At 39.9% G+C, this 22,302-nt stretch overlaps 1 protein-coding gene across 1 annotated transcript in view; it reads right to left on the bottom strand.

Annotated features, from left to right (window-relative positions):
- Positions 1–397: 397 nt before the first annotated feature.
- LOC132092804 (lethal(3)malignant brain tumor-like protein 3) overlaps positions 398–22,302 on the bottom strand; it is a 63,844-nt gene continuing 41,939 nt past the window's right edge. Inside the window, exons 20-22 of the mRNA XM_059499221.1 lie at positions 8,120–8,274; positions 7,891–7,953; positions 398–1,743 (exon numbers count right to left, since the gene is read on the bottom strand). Of these exons, the coding sequence (XP_059355204.1) occupies positions 1,600–1,743; positions 7,891–7,953; positions 8,120–8,274 (362 nt within the window). The 3' untranslated portion in view covers positions 398–1,599. The remainder of the gene's footprint in view (positions 1,744–7,890; positions 7,954–8,119; positions 8,275–22,302) is intronic.

Genomic DNA, 22,302 nt, shown 5'->3' with positions numbered 1-22,302 from the left:
GTTTTGTATAGTCTATGCAGTCCAATTAAATCATGAGTTTAGGAGAACACTACTGCTGATATGACCTTCATGTTTGTTTAGCACACTGGAAATACTAAATCAGGTGCATTGCATTGTGGGATACCGTGTTAAATGGTGCACATGGCAAATGTAGTACAGTACAGACAGTATAAGTACAAACTGCACTGTAAATATGAGTAGAATGCTATTCTGAACACAGCCAATGTTTAAAACATTATCTACTAATTTGTAACAGGTGTCATTTAAAGAAATCATTTATTAAAGGTATAATGCAGTATCATATGCAAATGTTATCAAATAAATAAACCACCAGTAAAATAAATTGCACATTACAATACTAATCATGCAATCATTAAAAAGCCCATTGTGTTGAAAAGACCTTTCGATTATCAAGTTTATTTTCAAATGAATAACATTGACTTTTAGTAGTCCATTCAACAGTGCTGCACACTTTCACATTAAACCATTGCTTATTTACACATTTTATATTTAAATTTGAAATCCCCAAACTAACTGTTCATTATACACTTTCATGGCAAGAAAAGAAAACTTACATGATAAATGAGTTCTGAATATGGGAAATCATACAGCTGAGCACGTTTACTCATTTTAAAAAGTCAGTAAAAACAGCAACACAAACTGTTTTGGTTTGTTAACATACATATCCACAATGACATATGATAAGCACATTATTATTTATATAATCAAAGTATTAAACTTCAATAAATAGATGTGAAACTTCATGTATTTTAATGCTGCATACGTCAGCAATCGAAATAAAATTAATACGTTTTAATACGTATTGCACTTTTTTTTCTTCGTACACTGTGCACATGAAGGCATTCTGAGTATTATTACATTCTATTACACAATACCAAATATGGCTCTCACTATTATTATTGTGCCTTGTGTGTAGCTTTACCCTCCCTTCTCCATTCCTACATCCATTGTATCAAAACAAATAAAGAAAGAAAATAAGGACATTCCATGATCGTAACAGTAATGAAGAAATGTGGCATGATGCATTAATATGACATCACAGCACACTGGAAACAAGAATATCAAAGAGGACCCATGTGTTCATCTAATGCTCTGATATTCAACCCCCTTCTACAAGTCCTCCATCCAGAACTCTTTCCAAACACTAAAATTATCTACAGCTATGAAGTAAAGGAGAAATATCAATATGAGTTTTAAAAGAAACAATGAGTCAAGTAGACATTGTGCGGCTCTTCAGTGCATGTAGCTGAATTCAATTAGCACCTGAATTTAGAAAAGCGCTAGTTCTCCGCTAACCCCTCAGTAAATATACATTCCAACAGACAACATTATAATGAAAGATCACTACCAGAAATCATTGTGAGTTAATAAGTGTGTACAAATATGATTATTAATGAAGTGCAGAAACGTTCTTGTGCTGTCTGAATGAATTCTGAATTATGTTATATGTGTATAACCTGCTCATTTGTGAAATAAACTAGATTGAGTTGATCATGTATAATAGTGTGGTGTGTGCTGTATGAATCTTCATGACGAGCCCTTTGACTGTAGCAGTCCTGAACTCTCTTGGCTGTCTGGTCAGAGTTCGTTGCAGGCAGAGTTCTCTGTTGTTTTAAACATTAGAATAGAGTTATATATTTTTAGAGCCGGCCCTAGTTTAATGCTGAGGATCTTCACCAGGTCCACCTGAGTCAATAACAGGAAGGCCTCGCCATCAATTTGCTGAAACCAAACAACAAACAATTAGCTGATAATCATACACAGCTGTCAGTGCAGAAGATGCATTGCTTGTGGAATTCTTTGATTCCGTGTAATTTCAAGGTGTTTTGCTCTACAACAAAATGTCCTAAACAATGCTTCCTGAAATTCATGCAATAGAAAAAAACATCTCATTTCTGTTCGCAAACAGACATTTGGTATTGTATGAAATTTAGTGATCACTATGTAATTCTTCTTACTGGAAATTCAATGGATTTTTTTATTTAAAATAATAATACTGTCTTGATGTTGATTTGTGAAATTCAAGCAATTAAAACACTCATTAAGATATTTAACCCTCGTTCTCTAATGGAGAGAACCGAGATGTTATGTTAGACGTGGTCTAACAGGTTGCCCAATCATTTGAGTTTAAGAGGAAATGCCAATGAGAATTGGCTAGTGGATTTTGCATTCTGATCCTTTCCCCATGCACTTGGGTATACAAGATGACAGCGTGCATCCACTCATTAGGTTTTACGCTGAGGAGCCGAGAACATGTTCCAGCAACAGTGAATCAGTGAAATCTTGATGGAGGTGAGTGTGATCAGGAGCGCTGTCTTAAGAGATAGGAAATTTAGCTCGACTGAATCAAGCGGCTCAAAGGGAACCCTCTAAAGTCCAGCCAGGACAACAGAGAGATCTCAGGAGGGTAACAGGGGTGTCCTAGGAGATTCAACCTTCTGGCACCCTTCAGGAACCTCATGATCAGGTCATGCTTTCCCACTGCATCGTGATGTGCTGCGATAGCAGCAAAATACACTTTCAAGGTGGAGGGTAGGGCAGTTAAAAAAATTTTTTTAAACAGTATATATACATCCATTTAAAAGTTCAACTTTAATAAACATGTCTCAAGACTCTATGCCGTTTTTCCCCATCCTACTGTATCTCATGTTTTTAAATGAAGAAAGTAACTTTAATTTGCGAACAGACTCCAATTAAAAAAACAAAGGCTTGCCTTGTAGAGGGAGCTCTAGCCTGAGTGATGGTGTCTAGCACCACTGGTGGCAGATCACTTAGGTCTGCTGCTTCCCATCCAGGAGCCACACCTGGAGTCTCCAGAGACCTGGAAGAAGGTGCCATATGGTGCCCGGCTCCTGAGAAAGAGGGTCCTTCCTCAAGGGGATGTGCCAGGGAGGAGCATGAGTTCCGAAAACCAGGTCTGAGTGGATAAGTACAGCACAACCAGCAGGACCTGTTCCTTGTCCTGCATGACCTTGCACAGCTGTGTGCCAGTGCATCCATGCCCAGGGGTGCCTGGGTCAGGGAATAGAACAGCTGGCAGTGGGAGGACTGGTGGGAAGCAAACCGGTTGAACTGAACTTCCCTGAATCGACTCAAAATCAATTGGACTGCTTCATTCTTTTTGGAAAAGTAAGCTGTTGTTTGAGCGACTTAAGCCGCATCAGACTCCAGAGAAGAAGTGCCCTGTTGGTTGATGTACGAAACAGCTGCAGTGTTGTACATGCAGACCAACATGTGCTTGTCCAGCAGCAGTGGCCGGAACTGCCACAGCTCCAGACAGCTGATGTGCCAGAGCAGACAAGGTCTTTTTCTAGAACACCGAAGCTGCCTGCCCGTTGCATGTAGAAAAGCAAGGCCCATCTCGGGACTCGGGAGTGTAACCAGTGCTGAAGTGGTCTCATATGAAGCAATCCATGCGGCGTGACTATGGATGCCATATGCCTCAGGAGCCTCTGAAAGTATTTCAGTGGTACCACTGTCCTGCCTCTGAAAGAACTTAGTCAGTTCAGCACCAACTGGGCACGTTCGTTGGTGAGGCATGCCGTCATGCTTACTGAGTCTAACTCAATTCCATTGAAAATAGTTTCGCTGCACAGGGGAGAGCTTGCTATTCTCTTGGTTTCCCTAAAGCCCCAATTGTCTGAGGTGCCGGAGCACCAAGTCCCTGTGATCAGATGACTCCTCTCGTGACCGGGCCATTATAAGCCAGTAGTTGAGATAGTTGAGGACCATGATGCCCACTTTCCACAGTTTGGGCAAGGGTTCCCTCTATGACATTTGTGAAGACACGGGGGGAGAGAGAGTCTGAAGGGGAGGACCTTGTACTGCCATGCCCGAACACTGCAACAGGGACACCGCTGTAATGTGCCGTAACACCAACCAGAAACAGCCTCCACAACACAAAGATGAATGGCTTAGGTAGTAGATGATTGACATAGACTTCTCGGCTCTGAAGCAAAAATCGAATGAGCGGATGAATGCTGTCGCCTTATATACTCGTGTACACTGGGAGTGGCTCAGCATGCAAAATCCACTAGCCAATTCCCATTAGTGTTTTAAACTCCCAAGTTAGACCCCTAATGTCATCGAGACATAACTCGTGTGACTGGAAGATAGGCAACAGATAGATAGGGATAAACCAATATTACAAATCCGGCAAAAAAGTTGATAATTATTTTATATGTTATGCCTGATATAATTTGACAATATTAAAATGATCATTTGTGTAAATAAATTAAAATGTAAATAATAGTGGCCTATACTTCACATTAAGAATGAATGATAATATAAAAGCTCCCAAACAAAAAAACAACAACATTATTATATTTTTTAATGAAAGGCAACGTGGAGCTAAACTCTCGAAATGAGACTTGTGACAGATAATATATGTTACTAAATAAATACACGATTGTGATAGAGAATAAGAAGCTGACGTCTGATTTCTTCAAACGGTCATATTTACTATGTTTACTATGGTGATGTTATAAATATTTCTGCCTTGTATGATTATAATCCACATCGGATCAAATTATTTCAAACACACGCTGCCGACTGAAAGTGAGTTTTGAACTCAACTTATTAAAATAAGTTTTTAATGCTGGTGTTATAGCTGGTTTTTGTTATGATCTGCAGCGCTGACTCTCTAATTTTATAAAAGCACCCGAACAAAAATCATTATTTTATTTTGGTATTCTAGGTGGAGCTAAACTCTTGAGACTTATGACAAATAAATTATGTTACTAAATAAAAACACAATTGTGATAGAGAATAAGAAGCTGACGTCTGATTTCTCCAAGTGGTTGCATTTACCATGTTTACTATGGTAATGTTAATGTTTATCGTGCATAGTCTTTTACATCGCTTTTAAATATTTCTGCCTTGTATGGTGATCATAATCCACATCGGATCAAGTTATTTCAAACACTCGCTGCTGACTAAGAGTGAGTTTTGATATCAACTTATTCCCGAGGAAGCCCCGACGAGGCACGATCAAGCCCCGGAAGTGAGAGTGGAAACGCGACTGGGCCTGCCCCAAAACGTTCACATGTAGTCCCAGTTACTTATTATAAACATGTTTTTAAAAATAATTGTATAACTTCTTCCAAATCAAAATTTGTGTTTCAGTATGGGTGTGTATAATTGATGTTGTATGGTGAAACTCAAAGTATCATATCATTTATATTTACCACAGACCTTGTTTTATTTAAAAATTGTAATACCCATTATACAAACCCATAGGAAGATCTGAAGGGAACCCATGGTGAATTAGTCTTATGGGGTTTGACACACAGCAGCAGCAGCAGCAGCAGCAGCAGCAGCACTCTATGGCCATGCAGATACATGTACCGCAGTATCAACGGCATGGCAAAATCTCTAGCAGTTCACACATATCTGCCACTGCATAGGATGTACTGTACTGTGTGAAAGTGAAGTGTGTGAGATGATGTGGGAATGTACTCCAGGTGCCAATGACATTGAAACTATGCAAACAGTGGAACCCTTGTATTAGCCTATCATTAGTGACACATTGCATCTGTTCCTTACAATGAAAATCCACATCCTCCCATTATAATAAGCAGATATGTTTCCTCCGGAAGTGTCTCGTTGCACCATTTTTACACCCCTGGATTTCAACTAAAAATTTCACCCGAAAGGGTGATCAGCACTTGTATCACACTGAAGGGGGTTATTCTGCGATAACAACCAGCTGGATGTACTGTACTTTATCCTGCTTATTAAAATTAAATGGCACAGCTGTGTTTTGTATGAAACGAGAGAGCGAGTCAGAGATACCAGAATGTTTTAATATTTTATTAGTTAACCAAACAAAGCTTCTACCAAAAAAAAACCTGTTCCTATCAAGAGTATAGCATCAGTTACCCAGGTGAGCCTGTGTTATCGGCTTTTACTGGTTGTTAACTAGGGATAACAGACCTTGGAATGCCGCGACTGACCAATCAGAATCAAGTATTCCCCAGAGCCGTGTTATAAGTTTCAACTTTCAACACAGACACAGTGTTTCAAATGAAGATTTAAGCAGTTGTTTCAACTTAAAGGTTCAGTTGAGAGGAACAAACATATTACTAGATAGACCACTGCAATAAATCTAATGAGATCACAGCACAGTCACTGAATGGAATGGGTGATTATGTGAGACAAGTGCAATCTCAGTAAATCCAAAGCTGCTGTCATCTTATAAGATCTTTTCAGATAAATGTTCATGGGGTTCAAAAGTCTAAGACGCAAGTTTGAGGCCTGGAGATAAACAACATTTTAGAAACTTTAGAAACTTCAGTCTGAAAACAAATAATGGTTATACCATAAAATGAAGAGAAAATGAAAGATTCTGCAAATCAAATGTCTAAGCTGTTTTGAGTGCTGCTGCTTTTTTGCTGATTAAAAAAGGGCACATAACAAATACTAAGATTTTTTACTACTTTTACTAAGAAATTTTCAATTTTTAAGTCAAACTGTTTTGTTAATTTTATATATATATATATATTTTTTAATGGAAAAGGTTGTATGCATTAAACATTTTCACAATAAGGTGTGTGTGTGTGTGTGTGTGTGTGAAATGGATTGGCTGCAGGTAATCAACTCATTGATTTTTACCAACAGTTCAATATCTGCAGGATTTTTAAAATCAAATTTAAGACCTAAACAAATAAAATAAATAACATATAAGCGGGGTAGGGTAATGTCTAAAAAGCATGGTTTACAGTTCAGTTACAGGTTTTCACACAAGAAAAAAGTCTTGTAAAATGATGAACTCCACATTTCTTAATGAGTTAATAGTTTAGAGTTTTAAAGTGTATTAGCATTTGCCTTTTGTCGATGCACTTGTTAAAATGTACAATTCTGAGAATTTGGTGCATAAAAATATGGGTAAATTTTCACTTTGGTCAGAACAAAAACAGAAGGGCTGATTGAAAATGCACATTCATTCTCGCTTTTGGAGCGGCAGTTTTCCTGGTAACAGTACTGTACACAAAGCAGCACAGCAGCTGGCTTTGAATCCTGCACTGCTCATGTTTATTTGATAGAATCATTGCCGTTTGAAGTTTAATCTATCGCCCTATATAAAACCTCTTAATTAAGCATAATTAAGACTTTCTTGTACCATTTAAGACTTTTTATGGCCTTACATTTGATATGAGTATCTTGTATAATTGGAAAAGCTTACTTTTCCAGGTTTTAAGTGCTATAATCAGGTCCCTGGTACATCTACCAACCAAGGAAATGTGAAAAAGATTAACCCAGTCACTTTGCTTAGGTAAGCCTTTTTTTTCTGCAAGCGTTTGAGAAAACGTGTGCTCCCCAGTGATGCTGCAAAGGGATCTCATTATGATATTACCGCCCCCTAATCTGTAAGTTTATACCCATGGTGCCGTCATTTTGATTTTGCAAGCGATAACAGCTCTAACGCCATGGTGAAAGTTTGAGTAAAACTTTTACACCCCATTGTATGACAGGACTCATTAACCCAGTTCCCATTTGCACATAAAATTAGAAAACACAGGACAAGACAAAGTAAACATGAGGAGAGAGAGATGGAAAATAAGAGCAGAAGAGCAGACAGACAGCAGCTCCGAGAGCAGAATTATTTAAAGCAGCATCCCTCTGGCCTCTTTTACTTTCTTGTTAGTAGTAAACATGCATAATGCTGTATCGTGGGATGACTTGACATGCCCATAAATGGTTTCATTGAGTTCTTCTCACATATCCCAACATGCCCCATGCTCTCTTCCTTATGAATTATATTCTGTTCCTAAAATGCTTCAGTTAAACCTCATGATAGAGGACTAGTTAAATATTTCCCAGAGGATTCAGTCGCTCTGATTTCACTCATGATTAAAAGGAATACTTTACCTCCTCTCTGAAGGTGCGCACTTGCTCCTTACAGCCTGGAAGTCCTTGGATAAACTCAATCACCTACAGAATAACAATGAGGATTAGAGGAGGGACAACAGCTGAAGTTAACTGAATCCAAAACCGATCAACTGATCTAAGAAAACCTTGCATTAATTCAACAAAGTGTAACTGTCTTGAATTTGAATAGCATGTGGGATATGCAGATTCACACGGGACCTCTGTGTACCTCATCCACGCTCCACACTGCCACTTTACTGGCTGTGATGCCTGCCACTGTTGGAAGCAGCTTGCTGTGCTGATCCCAGCAGTGAGGCATGCTGGGAGATGGGCTGGAACACGGCATGAACACAGACTGGTGCAAAGCCTGCTGTAGAGTCAGCTCTGAGAGAAACAGAGAGAAGGTGTCAATTCCATAGTAAAATGAGCATCATTACGCCCTACTCAAGGCATCACCCTAGATGAGGACACTGGTTACTGCAGACAATGCTTTGGAACATATAGTGAAATTAAATGATTACAAAAATTAGTGAATACGCCAATATTTATGGCTAATATCCATAAGCCAGATATGAACCATTATTGTGTCTAAAAGAATTACAACACTACAACTAAAAACAACTGTTGTATATGCTAAAAGTAAATTTTAGAATAAGAAACAGACAATAGGAAAAGGTAAATGTACAATTTATAGTAAGACAAAAATATGTCTTTATGAGGAGGAACCACTGAGATACTGGTAAGATATTAAAACTCTGGTTGGAATATAGATAACACAGGGATATACAGTCACCAATTGATTTGAGTAAATGGTTCAGTATTAGACAGCTGTGTCACACAGCCTGTGTGGGGTATAGGCTAAAACAAATATAGGTAAATATGCAGTATAAAGTAACACTAACTGTAATGCACATTACATCTGGAGCCCACAGAAATGAAAAAACAACAATGAATAATAGGCTTGATTTCAGACACTGAAATAAAATATATAAATACATACACAAACACACATTAGGGCTGTGAACGTTAACGCGTTAATGCATGTTATTAATTTTACAATCTCTAATGCATTAAAATAATTTAATGCAATTAAAGCAAAATTACTGAAGCATAATTTCTATTCTTCTACCCAATTTTGCTTCTCTGCTAGCGATCAAATCATTTTAAGCTGCTAAACTCCAGGAACGTTTTCGGTCCAATGATACAGTAAGCAAATGCATTCAAACAATCAGTGCTAATATAAAGGCGTTTTCAGTGAATTATTAATTCCAGTGTGTTTTGCTTTTAAACACAAGCTCTGTCATATTCTGTGACCGCCTCTGAAGAGCACAGGCCTGAATGGATTGTCGACACATCCCACCTTTATATGGCCAGATAAGACCCAAACTACGTTTTCTTGACTGGATAACCACTCTCACAAGTAAAGTTGTGATGGATGAAGACTGCAATCAAGGTAAAGACAACTGCTGTGGCATACAGGAGTCGTACAGTATGCACTGTTATAATAATGCATGTCTGAGTGCTCTTCTTGACACATTGATCACACATTGTATTTATGCACAGGCACAGACATTTCCGTACATTCTTGATGTTTCCACACATATTCAGGATAATGTTTTGATTTGTCATGTGTATGTTGCGGTGTTGAGTTATTCTGAATGGATCCGTGTTCTGTAGTAGATATATGAAGTCAGAAGGTGGTTGGTTTAGCCTTTTTTGGCATTTCCATGTGGTCCTGTTCGGTATCACAACTTGACTTTTCTAAAATGTAAAAAAGCTCTTTGCTGTTGCAATGTGCAAAAACTTACTATGCAAAATACATTTTTTAGTTAAAATAGTTTTGAAAGAAGTTTTGGTTTTTGCAAGATATGCGTGATGTTTTGCATGTGTTTTTGCATGTTTTCAATTTTCAATTTCAATTTATTTATAAAGCACAACTAAACACAACTACCGTTGACCAGTGTGCCATACAAAGTAAGTAACCACAAACAGAATTAAAAACACAAGGTCACAAATAAAACTGCAAGATACAGGGCAGAACAAATGCAAATCACGAATAATAAGCTACATCAAATAAAAAGGTTTTTAACCTGAATTTAAAAATGGATAGTGTAGGGGCAGTTCTGATTTTTGTAGGAAGACTATTATACAAGTCTCGAAGCAACTGCGTCAAATGCTCGATCACCCCAAGACTTGAGTCTGGTTCTTAAGTTGGCAGACCTGAGAGCTCTTGCAGGTTGGTGAACTATCAACAGGTCCAAGAGGCAAGAAGCTAAACCATATAAAGACTTAAAAACCAATAAGAGCACTTACAAATTAATCCTGTAGCACACAGATAACCAATGTAATGACTGCAGGACAGGGGTAATATGCTCATGCTTTGGAGCATCAGGACATCTGAAGGCAGTTTAAAGAGGATTTACTAATCCCCAAATAAAGAAAGTTACAATAATCAAGCCTCGTGGTGAAAAAAGCACGGATTACTCTTTCAAAACTAGTAAAAGAAAGAACTTCATTTTTACCAGGGTTCGCAACTGATAGAAGCTTGACTTCACAACTTCACAAAGCTTTAAGGAACTGTCCAACACCACACCCAGATTTTTTACGTATGGCTTTACATTAGGTGCCAGAACACCAAGATTTAGATTTGCTATACAGTGTATTTCCGAAGGGGTAAACACAACAATCTCTATTTTCCTCTCAGTCAGACTTAAAAAAATTTAGAGACATCCATGCTTTAACATCCAAGAGGCAGGGGGCCACCGGGTCAAATCCATTCTTATGTTTCAATGTTTCAACAAATGACTTAAGCTGTTAACTTTTTTAATGTGGCTGACACTCCCTCTGAGTTCAAACAAACCAATATCCCGGAGTAATTCATTTACTCAAACAGTACACTGACTGAACTGCTGTGAAGAGAGAGCTGAAGATGAACACTGAGCCAGATAACGAACGCAAGATTGACCTAAAAAAAAAAAAGTTAACAGCTTAAGTCATTTGTGGATTAATGCTTATTGGAGACGCGAAACGTTTCAAATGATTCAGTTCAATTTGGTGAACTGGTTTAAGAAGATCCGGTTACATCAAGTGATTCGTTTGCAAACCGGATATCACTAAACTGCAGTGAACAAGCTCACAACAGACCGGAAGAGAAGCAATGCTGAATAAAGTCGTAGTTTTTTTTAATTTTTGGACCATAATGTATTTTCGATGCTTCAACAAATTCTAACTGATCCTCTAATGTCCATGGAAGCATATGGGTAGCAATATATTTAATTTGGAATGTGATATGCAAAATGACAATGCAATATGTAAAATGGTAATGCATTTCTGTATTTACATTTACATTTTCCAATACATTTGTGCAATGTTTGGTTCAAAATGAAAATGAAAATGAAATTACATAATTTTCATTTGCCATTTCACACACTAGTTTTAATATGTAAAATGAATACTAATTTTAACGCTTTATAAGTTGCAAAATTAAAATGAAAATGTATTACAGAAATGATTAGATATGTATAACATGTTCAAGCAAAAACTGTGGCAAAATTATCATTCAAATGCTATTTTTCTTAATTGCATTAACATTCACAGTCAAGACACTGACGATTGCATTTTCATTCAATGTCCTTCAATGAATGTAGCAAAATTCAATGTCCACATTGAAAATGCATTCCGAGCCGATCACGTCTCCGCCCCCTCACGCGATGTCAATCACTGCGTGAACAAGGCGGGGCTTGCAGAAGGTCAAGAGACTCAAGACTCAAGAGGATTCAAGTGTGAGAACATGGACAAGACAGTTGGTCCGTGTACGTCATAGGTATATATCTATGCGTGTACGTTTTGATCATTTCGGTTTATGGCTTCAATATTTCATTCACACTTGTGGGCGGAGCTGAAACGCTTCTTTCATCTGATTGGTCGAATCGCTCCACCTTCAGCTCGGTCTTTTCATTCTTTCAGGCAGAATAAGAGTCAGTGCGAGTGTGGCACTGTAATGTCTGAAACCACCGCTCACTTTTAATTAGCATAATATTTGAATCAGATGTTCCTGGACACATAATTTGTGCTGCTGCGACCTGCAAGTGACCCCTTTAAATTATTTCTAAGTTACAGTATTGTGTGAATATTGTCCCACTGACAAAAACAATGCAACTAGTTCTGTCTCCTTGAAACAGTGAAGTGGTAATAAATATAGTTACATTTATGAAATAAAATTAAATAGGATTTTTTTGGGAAGGTAAGTCTGGCCAGTTATACAGCAACACGAGTCAGACGAGTCTGAAGATCTGAGCTGAATTTGGTGAAACATTAAAGTAGTCTGTGTCAATTACTCTCATAATAAATAATAATAATAATGTTACCCGTATTTTTCGGAATATAAGTCGCACCTAAGTATAAGTTGCATCAGTCCAAAAATACGTCATGACGAGGGAAAAAAACATATATAAGTCGCACTGGACTAAGTGGCATTTATTCAGAACCAAGATGAAACATTATAGTTTACAGCCACGAGAGGGCGCTCTATGTTTTCAGGGGTAGACTACAGGAGAACTAAGCAGCATAGAGCGCCCTCTCGCGGCTGTAGATGGTAATGTTTTCTCTTGGTTCATTTCTCTTGGTTCATGTAAAATTAATTTTGATAAATAAATCGCACCTGACTGTTAGTCGCAGGACCAGCCAAACTATGAAAAGAAGTGCGACTTATAGTCCGGAAAATACGGTAAATATATGTTGTCTTTCTCAAGCCCAACAAAGAAGACTAAAAAGAGAAACATCATTCAATTTAGTATGTAATAAAACTAATATTACTAATTTACTTTAGAAATGTAACTATTAATTTTCACAATTATTTATTAATGTCACACGAACATACCTAGTGCCTTATGACTTAAAAGATGAGAGTGGTAAATGTTACAGACATGGAACTGTTCAGTCTTTTATTGAATTTTATTTCCAATTCACTTTTATCCAAAGAGACAGAACTATTTGCACTATATTTATCAGTGGGACAATATTCATACAATACTACAACCTAGAAATAATTTGCAGGTCGCAGCAGCGCGAATTATGTGTCCAGCAACATCTGATTCAAATATTATGCTAATTAACAGTGAGCGGTGGTTTCAGACATTACAGTGCCGCACTCGCACTGACTCTTATTCTGCCTGAAAGAATGAAAAGACCAGCTGAAGGTGGAGCGATTTGACCAATCAGATGAAAGCAGCGTTTCAGCTCCGCCCACAAGTGCGAATGAAATATTGAAGCCATAAACCGAAATGATCAAAACGTACACGCATAGATATATACCTATGACGTACACGGACCAACTGTCTTGTCCATGTTCTCACACTTGAATCCTCTTGAGTCTCTTGACCTTCTGCAAGCCCCGCCTTGTTCATGCAGTGATTGACGTGGCGGGAGGGGGCGGACACGTGATCGGCTCGGAATGCATTTTCAATGTGCACATTGAATTTTGCTACATTCATTGCGGGACATTGAATGAAAATGCCATTGTAAGTGTCTTGACTGTGAGTTTTAATGCAATTAAGAAAAATAGCATTTGAATGATAATTTTGCCACAGTTTTTCCTTGAACATGTTATACATATCTATCTAATCATTTCTGTAATACATTTTCATTTTAATTTTGCACCTTATAAAGCGTTAAAATTAGTATTCATTTTACATATTAAAACTAGTGTATGAAATGGAAAATGAAAATTATATAATTTAATTTTCATTTTCATTTTGCTCAAACGTGGCACAAATGTATTGGAAAATGTAAATACAGAAATGCATTTTCATTTTACATGTTGCATTGTCATTTTGCATATTACATTCCAAATTGAATATTGCTACCCATATGCTTCCATAGATGTCACATGGACTACTTTGATAATGTTTTTCTTACCTTTCTGGACATGGACAGTAGACCGTACACACAGTTTCAATGGAGGGACTGAGAGCTCTCGGACTAAATCTAAAATATCTTAAACTGTGTTCTGAAGATGAACTGAGGTCTTACAGGTTTGGAACGACATGAGGGTGAGTTATTAATGACATAATTTTCCTTTTTGGCTGAACTAAACGTTTAACCTAATAAAGTCTTTTGCAAATGAGTTTTGGGGGCAGCATTGAAATCTGTTAAAAAGTATTTGTGTGGCTTAGGAGGCCTATAGAACACATCAACAACTAACAGAGTGTTGGAGTTCAACACCAGTACCTGCAATTCAAAGCGGTTATATGTAGTTCTTTGTATGGCCTGACATTGAAAACTGTCTTTAAAAACTGAGACCAAACTGCCACTCCTTCTCCCAGAGTGGGGGAAATAAAAAAATGTAAAGCTCTGAGAAATTAGTTGAATCTCCATTGGGAAGCCACATTTCCGTGATATATAGAAAATCCAGGGCTTGGGAAGTCAAGTCTTTAAGAATAAAAGTCTTATTTATTACAGATCTCGCATTGACCAATGCCATTTTTATCTGCACTGCCTTAAAACAGCTGCGTTGTTCTATGCAGAAGGCGAAGATGATGTATAGAAACGTTGCAACGGTAAGGTGAGGCGAGCGTTGAAGAGGCCGTTGATCACGCAAGCTCGGTAGAATGGGTACGTTCCAGAAGTAAACCCCAGCAGATGAACACCAGATGTTGGAGCGGTTCCCTCGTAGGCAGATCCAGATTAACATTCAACTCTCTGCTTGTCAGAAGCAGAAGTTTAAGTTTAATGGTCACACTGCCCTGCTTACCCCGTCTTTTCAGGCGCTTTTTCACAGGAAGATGATATGGTGACTGGTTCAAACAAGCCGGCAGGGATCCTAGGAAGGGAGTAGGCAAGTGCCATCATCCTTTCTGAATTTGATTAAGTAACACTTCAGAGGAATATCTAAGATTTAAGAGCATTTGCCAGTTGTAGACTAAAAGAAGCAATACGACTTGCCATAAAAGAAACCAAAAACACACAGACATAAACAAACTAAGAGACGCAGATTACATCAGACGGCGGGCCACACACAACGGCACCATCTTGTTCAGAGTGTGTTTTGTGTGTGGAGTTTAGAAAAATAGAGTCAAAGTTTCAAAAACTGTGTGTAAGCATTTTTTAAAAATTGTTATAATCAACATCCGTTAATACTGACAATACCCAATATGGTTACAACATACTACACATACGTGAGTTGGCAAAATTATTTGTGTCTTATGTGTGTTGCAGACCAACTCTGACAGATACAAAATTGATACAAAATGTACAGTCATGGCCAAAAGTTTTGAGAATTACATAAATATTAGTTTTCAAAAAGTTTGCTGCTAAACTTTTCAGGACCTCTGCAATTCGACTGGGCATGCTCTCAATCAACTTCTGGGCCAAATCCTGACTGATAGCAACCCTTTCTTTCATAATCACTTCTTGGAGTTTGTCAGAATTAGTGGGTTTTTGTTTGTCCACCCGCCTCTTGAGGATTGACCACAAGTTCTCAATGGGATTAAGATCTGGGGAGTTTCCAGGCCATGGACCCAAAATTTCAACATTCTGGTCCCCGAGCCACTTACTTATCACTTTTGCCTTATCCATCATGCTGGAAAATGCATTGTTCTTCACCAAACTGTTGTTGGATTGTTGGAAGAAGTTGCTGTTGGAGGGTGTTTTGGTACCATTCTTTATTCATGGCTGTGTTTTTGGGCAGAATTGTGAGTGAGCCCACTCCCTTGGATGAGAAGCAACCCCACACATGAATGGTGTCAGGATGCTTTACTGTTGGCATGACACAGGACTGATGGTAGCGCTCACCTTTTCTTCTCCGGACAAGCCTTTTTCCAGATGCCCCAAACAATCGGAAAGGGGCTTCATCGGAGAATATGACTTTGCCCCAGTCCTCAGCAGTCCATTCACTATACTTTCTGCAGAAGATCAGTCTGTCCCTGATGTTTTTTTTTGGAGAGAAGTGGCTTCTTTGCTGCCCTTCTTGACACCAGGCAATCTTCCAAAAGTCTTGTCCTCACTGTGCGTGCAGATGCGCTCACACCTGCCTGCTGCCATTCCTGAGCAAGCTCTGCACTGGTGGCACTCCGATCCCGCAGCTGAATCCTCTTTAGGAGACCATCCTGGCGCTTGCTGGACTTTCTTGGACACCCTGAAGCCTTCTTTACAAGAATTTAACCTCTTTCCTTGAAGTTCTTGATGATCCTATAAATTGTTGATTTAGGTGCAATCTTAGTAGCCACAATATCCTTGCCTGTGAATCCATTTTAATGCAACGCAATGATGGCTGCACGCGTTTCTTTGCAGGTCACCATGGTTAACAATGGAAGAACAATGATTTCAAGCATCACCTTCCTTTTAACATGTCAAGTCTGCCATTCTAACCCAATCAGCCTGACATAATGATCTCCAGCCTTGTGCTCGTCAACATTCTCACCTGAGTTAACAAGACGATTACTGAAATGATCTCAGCAGGTCCTTTAATGACAGCAATGAAATGCAGTGGAAAGGTTTTTTGGGGATTAAGTTCATTTTCATGGCAAAGAAGGACTATGCAATTCATCTGATCACTCTTCATAACATTCTGGAGTATATGCAAATTGCTATTATAAAAACTTAAGCAGCAACTTTTCCCATTTCCAATATTTATGTAATTCACAAAACTTTTGGCCACGACTGTACAAAATATTGCTTCAACTTATTTTAACTGATTAATTACTTTAAATATTATTATAATTATTGTAATGATAAAAGTAATGTTTGAAACCATTAGAAAACCATGTAGTGATGTAGTTTTCAACCAACTATACATTTATAGCTTCAAAACAAGTACAGTCAGCAATAAAGAATAAAGAAAACATTTTTGAGATTTAAACATTTTTTTTCCCAGAAAAGAGCATTAAGATATTTCTCTAACTTTTTCACAGTATTATTGCTGTTTGATAATTATTGCTGACATCACAGACAGCGGCAGGTCTAATCGGCTGAAGTTTCTATCATTTAACTGTTTAAGTGACTGATATTTGTTAAATAAAGAGTACACAAGCAATTTGAGGGTTTGTAATCCCAAGCGTAAGAGTAAATGCCCCTTTGAATTCACTACCTTGACCATAAATGACAAAATCACTTCTTTTGTGCACTTCACCTGGTTGAAGTTGCTCTTTTCACTTTTGTTCAGAAGTTCCCTATGAATTCCAGCAGTATTCCAGCAGCACCCTTCAAGAGTGCAAAAAGCCATTTAAATTCACCCAGACAGCATCACTTTTTTCAACAGATATTGGTAAAACTGGTTCATAGTGCACTTATAGTGGCATGAACAGCGTTGACGAGCTGTTGTGCTCAGCTCTGGAGGCCAGACATTGAGATAAGACCCTTCCCCACTATCTGCCTTTTATAGTTAATCACTCTGACAGACCCTTTTTTTGAAGTGCGAACAGAAACAGAACATTTTAAGAACACATACTGTATATATGTCAATATAATGCCAATAAAGTCGTGGCCTAATGGTTAGAGAGTCGGACTCACAATCGAAGGGTTGTGAGTTCGAGTCTCGGGCCGGCAGGAATTGTGGGTGGGGGGAGTGCATGTACAGTTCTCTCTCCACCTTCAATATCACGACTTAGGTGCCCTTGAGCAAGGCACCGAACCCCCAACTGCTCCCCGGGCGCCGCAGCATAAATGGCTGCCCACTGCTCCGGGTGTGTGTTCACAGTGTGTGTGTGTTCACTGCTATGTGTGTGCACTTCGGATGGGTTAAATGCAGAGCACGAATTCTGAGTATGGGTCACCATACTTGGCTGAATGTCACGTCACTAAAGGAAAATTAGATCTACATACAAGGTCAGTTTGCAAATATATCAAATATCAAGTCAATTGTGAGGTTCTACAAATTAGCCAAGGTGTGGTTATGCGGTATAACAGTGAAGTTAATACATGTACTGAAGTTAAGCACAATATGAACCCTTTAGTGACATGACATTCAGCCAACCCATACTCAGAATTTGTGCTCTGCATTTAACCCATCCGAAGTGCACACACACAGAGCAGTGAACACACACACACACACACACACTGTGAGCACACACCCGGAGCAGTGGGCAGCCATTTATGCTGCGGTGCCCGGGGAGCAGTTGGGGGTTCAATGCCTTGCTCAAGGGCACCTAAGTCGTGGTATTGAAGGTGGAGAGAGAACTGTACATGCACTCCCCCCACCCACAATTCCTGCTGGGCCGGGACTCGAACTCACAACCTTCCGATTGGGAGTCCGACTCTCTAACCAGTAGGCCACGACTTCCCTTTGACCAATATCAACTACAGTATCACTCAGCTTGAGTAGCTTACTGGTTTTATAAAATGCCATGACAGGACTCCCATCCCATCCGGATGCTGTGTTTCTAGTCTTAAGGAACTTTGAATGCTTGTATTTTTGCTTTCTTTGAAGAACACCTTTCTTTATATGACAACTGAGACAGCTCTGAAATTGGTGGGAATTAATGTTAACAGCTGTGACAAATGGCCAATGTCATTCTCAAATTCAGAGTGCCAGTAGACACAGTGGCCTGCAAAAAGTCTGGGGTGGCAGAGCATGGAGACATGACCATGTGCAGAGTTACGTGGGATTAGTGCCCTATGGGGCAGTTTTTGTTTTATTTGGCAGGAAGCTCTCTCTGTCTCTGCTACGGAGGCAGTCCCAGAATCCATTTTAGCACTGGAGTTCAGGTTCTGTCCTCCGTCGTTGACCTGGCTATCTGCTGAGGTTTCTGATCTGCTGGCGCCATTCTGGTCATCCTGTCACTTTGCTGGGGTTCCCGACCAACTGGAGCATCCCTGGTCTGTCCCTCCAGCTCCACTCTGGGCATCCAGTAGATTTCCTCACCCACTGGATCCTCCTTGGTCCCTCCCACCAACACCAACTTAGCCATTCATCAGCGTGCTTGGGATGTGTGAACTCTAGGCCATGTGATATGTTGTGTGTGCAGAGCATTGTTTTTTTTTTACCCCAGAACTCCTGCCTTTTTTAGTTTCAGTTTAGTCCCGGGGTTTTGAATAATATTCCCGAGTTCCTGTTGGTAACCAGTTTTATCGTGTCATGTCCTGCCATATCCTGCCTGGCCTTGACAGAGTATTTCTCCTTACAGAGTAGTTTTTGTTTTATTTTGCAGCCCGCTCTGCCCGTCTCGGCCACCAAGGCAGTCCCAGAATCCGTTCCAGCCCTGGAGTTCAGGTTCTGCCCTCCTCTGGGTTTGCCCTGGTCATTGGTGGTGGTTCCTGGTCTGCTAGAGCCATCCTGTTCGGTCCCACCAGGCCCACCCTAGGATACCACTGGGGTTTCAGACCCATTGCAGCCTCCCTGGTCAGTCACTCTGGCTCCGACCTGGTCGTCCAGCAGGGCTCCCAAACCACTGGATTCTTCCTCGTCCCTCCCATGATACCACCTCAGCCATCTGCCAGGGCTCCAGTGTGCTTGGACTGTGTGGTCTAGGTCCATGTGATATGTTGTGTGTGTGGAGTGTGGTGTTTGGACTCCACAACTCCTGTCTAGTTTAGTTTTGGTTTAGTTTCAGGGTTCGGATTACTGTTCCCGAGGTCTTGTTTGCTCCCAGTTGTGTTGTGTCTTGTCTTGCCAAAGTATTTCCCCTTATTGAGTAGTTTGTGTTTTATTTTGCATCCCACTCTGCCTGTCTCGGCCACCAAGGCAGTCCCAGAATCCATTCTAGCCTTAGAGTCCAGGTTCTGCCCATGTTCTAGCTTCCTCTGGCTTTGCCCTGGCTATCATTAGGCATTCCTGATATGCTGGAGCCATCCTGGTGTGTCCCCAGCAGTACCACAATAGCATTCTACTGGTGTTCCAGACCCCTTGCAGCCTTACTGGTCAGTCACTCCGGCTCCAACCTGGCCATCCAGCAAAACTCCCAACCAGTCGGATTCTCCCTGGTCCCTCCCACAATACCACCTTAGCCATCTGCCAGGGCTCCAGTGTGCTTGGGCCGTGTGCTCTACGGTCCGTGTAATATGCTGTGAGTATGGAGTGTAGTATTTGGACACCAGCACTCCTGTCTATTTTACTTTTGGTTTAGTTTCAGGGTTCGGATTACTGTTCCCAATGTCTTGTTTGCTCCCAACTGTGTCGTGTCTTGTCTTGCCGGAGTTTTTCCCATTTATTTTGTAGCCTGCTCTACGTCTTGCTCATAGAGGCAGTCCCAGAATCTGTTTCAGCCTCGGAACCTCCATGGTCCAGGTCCTGCCTTCCTCTAGCTTCACCCTTGGCACTACACTGGGGTCCCTGACCCACCACAGCCTCCCTGGTCTGTCCCTGCGGCTCTGCCTTGGCTGTCCACTAGGACTCCCGATGCATGATTGCGTGTGCACAGTGTGGTGTTCAGATCTCAGCACTCCTGTGTAGTTTAGTTTCAGTTTAGTTTCGGGGTTCGGATTAATGTTCCTGAGGTCATGTTGATTTTTCTATTTATGTCTTCTCCTTACTTGTCTTCCCTTTACAGAGTATTCCCCTGTTAGAGTAGTTTTTTTTTGTTATTTAATAAAAACCCTAAGGGGAGGGTGAGCAATCTACAACCCGAATTCCGGAAAAGTTGGGACGTTTTTTAAATTTTAATAAAATGAAAACTAAAAGACTTTCAAATCACATGAGCCAATATTTTATTCACAATAGAACATAGATAACATAGCAAATGTTTAAACTGAGAAAGTTTACAATTTTATGCACAAAATTAGCTCATTTCAATTTTGATTTCTGCTACAGGTCTCAAAATAGTTGGGACGGGGCATGTTTACCATGGTGTAGCATCTCCTTTTCTTTTCAAAACAGTTTGAAGACGTCTGGGCATTGAGGCTATGAGTTGCTGGAGTTTTGCTGTTGGAATTTGGTCCCATTCTTGCCTTATATAGATTTCCAGCTGCTGAAGAGTTTGTGGTCGTCTTTGACGTATTTTTCGTTTAATGATGCGCCAAATGTTCTCTATAGGTGAAAGATCTGGACTGCAGGCAGGCCAGGTTAGCACCCGGACTCTTCTACGACGAAGCCATGCTGTTGTTATAGCTGCAGTATGTGGTTTTGCATTGTCCTCCTGAAATAAACAAGGCCTTCCCTGAAATAGACGTTGTTTGGAGGGAAGCATATGTTGCTCTAAAACCTTTATATACCTTTCAGCATTCACAGAGCCTTCCAAAACATGCAAGCTGCCCATACCGTATGCACTTATGCACCCCCATACCATCAGAGATGCTGGCTTTTGAATTGAACGCTGATAACATGCTGGAAGGTCTCCCTCCTCTTTAGCCCGGAGGACACGGCGTCCGTGATTTCCTACAAGAATGTCAAATTTGGACTCGTCTGACCATAAAACACTATTCCACTTTGAAATAGTCCATTTTAAATGAGCCTTGGCCCACAGGACACGACAGCGCTTCTGGACCATGTTCACATATGGCTTCCTTTTTGCATGATAGAGCTTTAGTTGGCATCTGCTGATGGCACGGCGGATTGTGTTTACCGACAGTGGTTTCTGAAAGTATTCCTGGGCCCATTTAGTAATGTCATTGACACAATCATGCCGATGAGTGATGCAGTGTCGCCTGAGAGCCCGAAGACCACGGGCATCCAATAAAGGTCTCCGGCCTTGTCCCTTACGCACAGAGATTTCTCCAGTTTCTCTGAATCTTTTGATGATGTTATGCACTGTAGATGATGAGATTTGCAAAGCCTTTGCAATTTGACGTTGAGGAACATTGTTTTTAAAGTTTTCCACAATTTTTTTACGCAGTCTTTCACAGATTGGAGAGCCTCTGCCCATCTTTACTTCTGAGAGACTCTGCTTCTCTAAGACAAAGCTTTTATAGCTAATCATGTTACAGACCTGATATCAATTAACTTAATTAATCACTAGATGTTCTCCCAGCTGAATCTTTTCAAAACTGCTTGCTTTTTTAGCCATTTGTTGCCCCCGTGCCAACTTTTTTGAGACCTGTAGCAGGCATTAAATTTTAAATGAGCTAATTAATTGGATAAAAGTGTAAAATTTCTCAGTTTAAACATTTGCTACGTTATCTATGTTCTATTGTGAATAAAATATTGGCTCATGTGATTTGAAATTCCTTTAGTTTTCATTTTATTAACATTTAAAAAACGTCCCAACTTTTCCGGAATTCGGGTTGTAACTCAGGTTTGGACCAAGTGTGACAGCACCCTTATATTCAGTCCTAAATGACTTTAAGAAAACATGCCTGTACTTTAGTTTGAGTAGGGTTCTCTAAATGACACTGTGATTGAGCCAGAGAAGTCAATGCAGAATATTCACTGAAGAGTTAAGAGACTATGGCTGCTCACTTTCTGACATCAATTAGTGGAGCACATAGCCAGTGGGCACCATCTGATGCCTGTTATATAAACACTGTAATCATCTCTGATATTGG

This window comes from Carassius carassius, chromosome 18 (assembly GCF_963082965.1).
Source record: "Carassius carassius chromosome 18, fCarCar2.1, whole genome shotgun sequence".
In the NCBI taxonomy this organism is placed as follows: Eukaryota; Metazoa; Chordata; class Actinopteri; order Cypriniformes; family Cyprinidae; genus Carassius; species Carassius carassius.
This window is presented reverse-complemented; position numbering and strand designations above follow the sequence as displayed.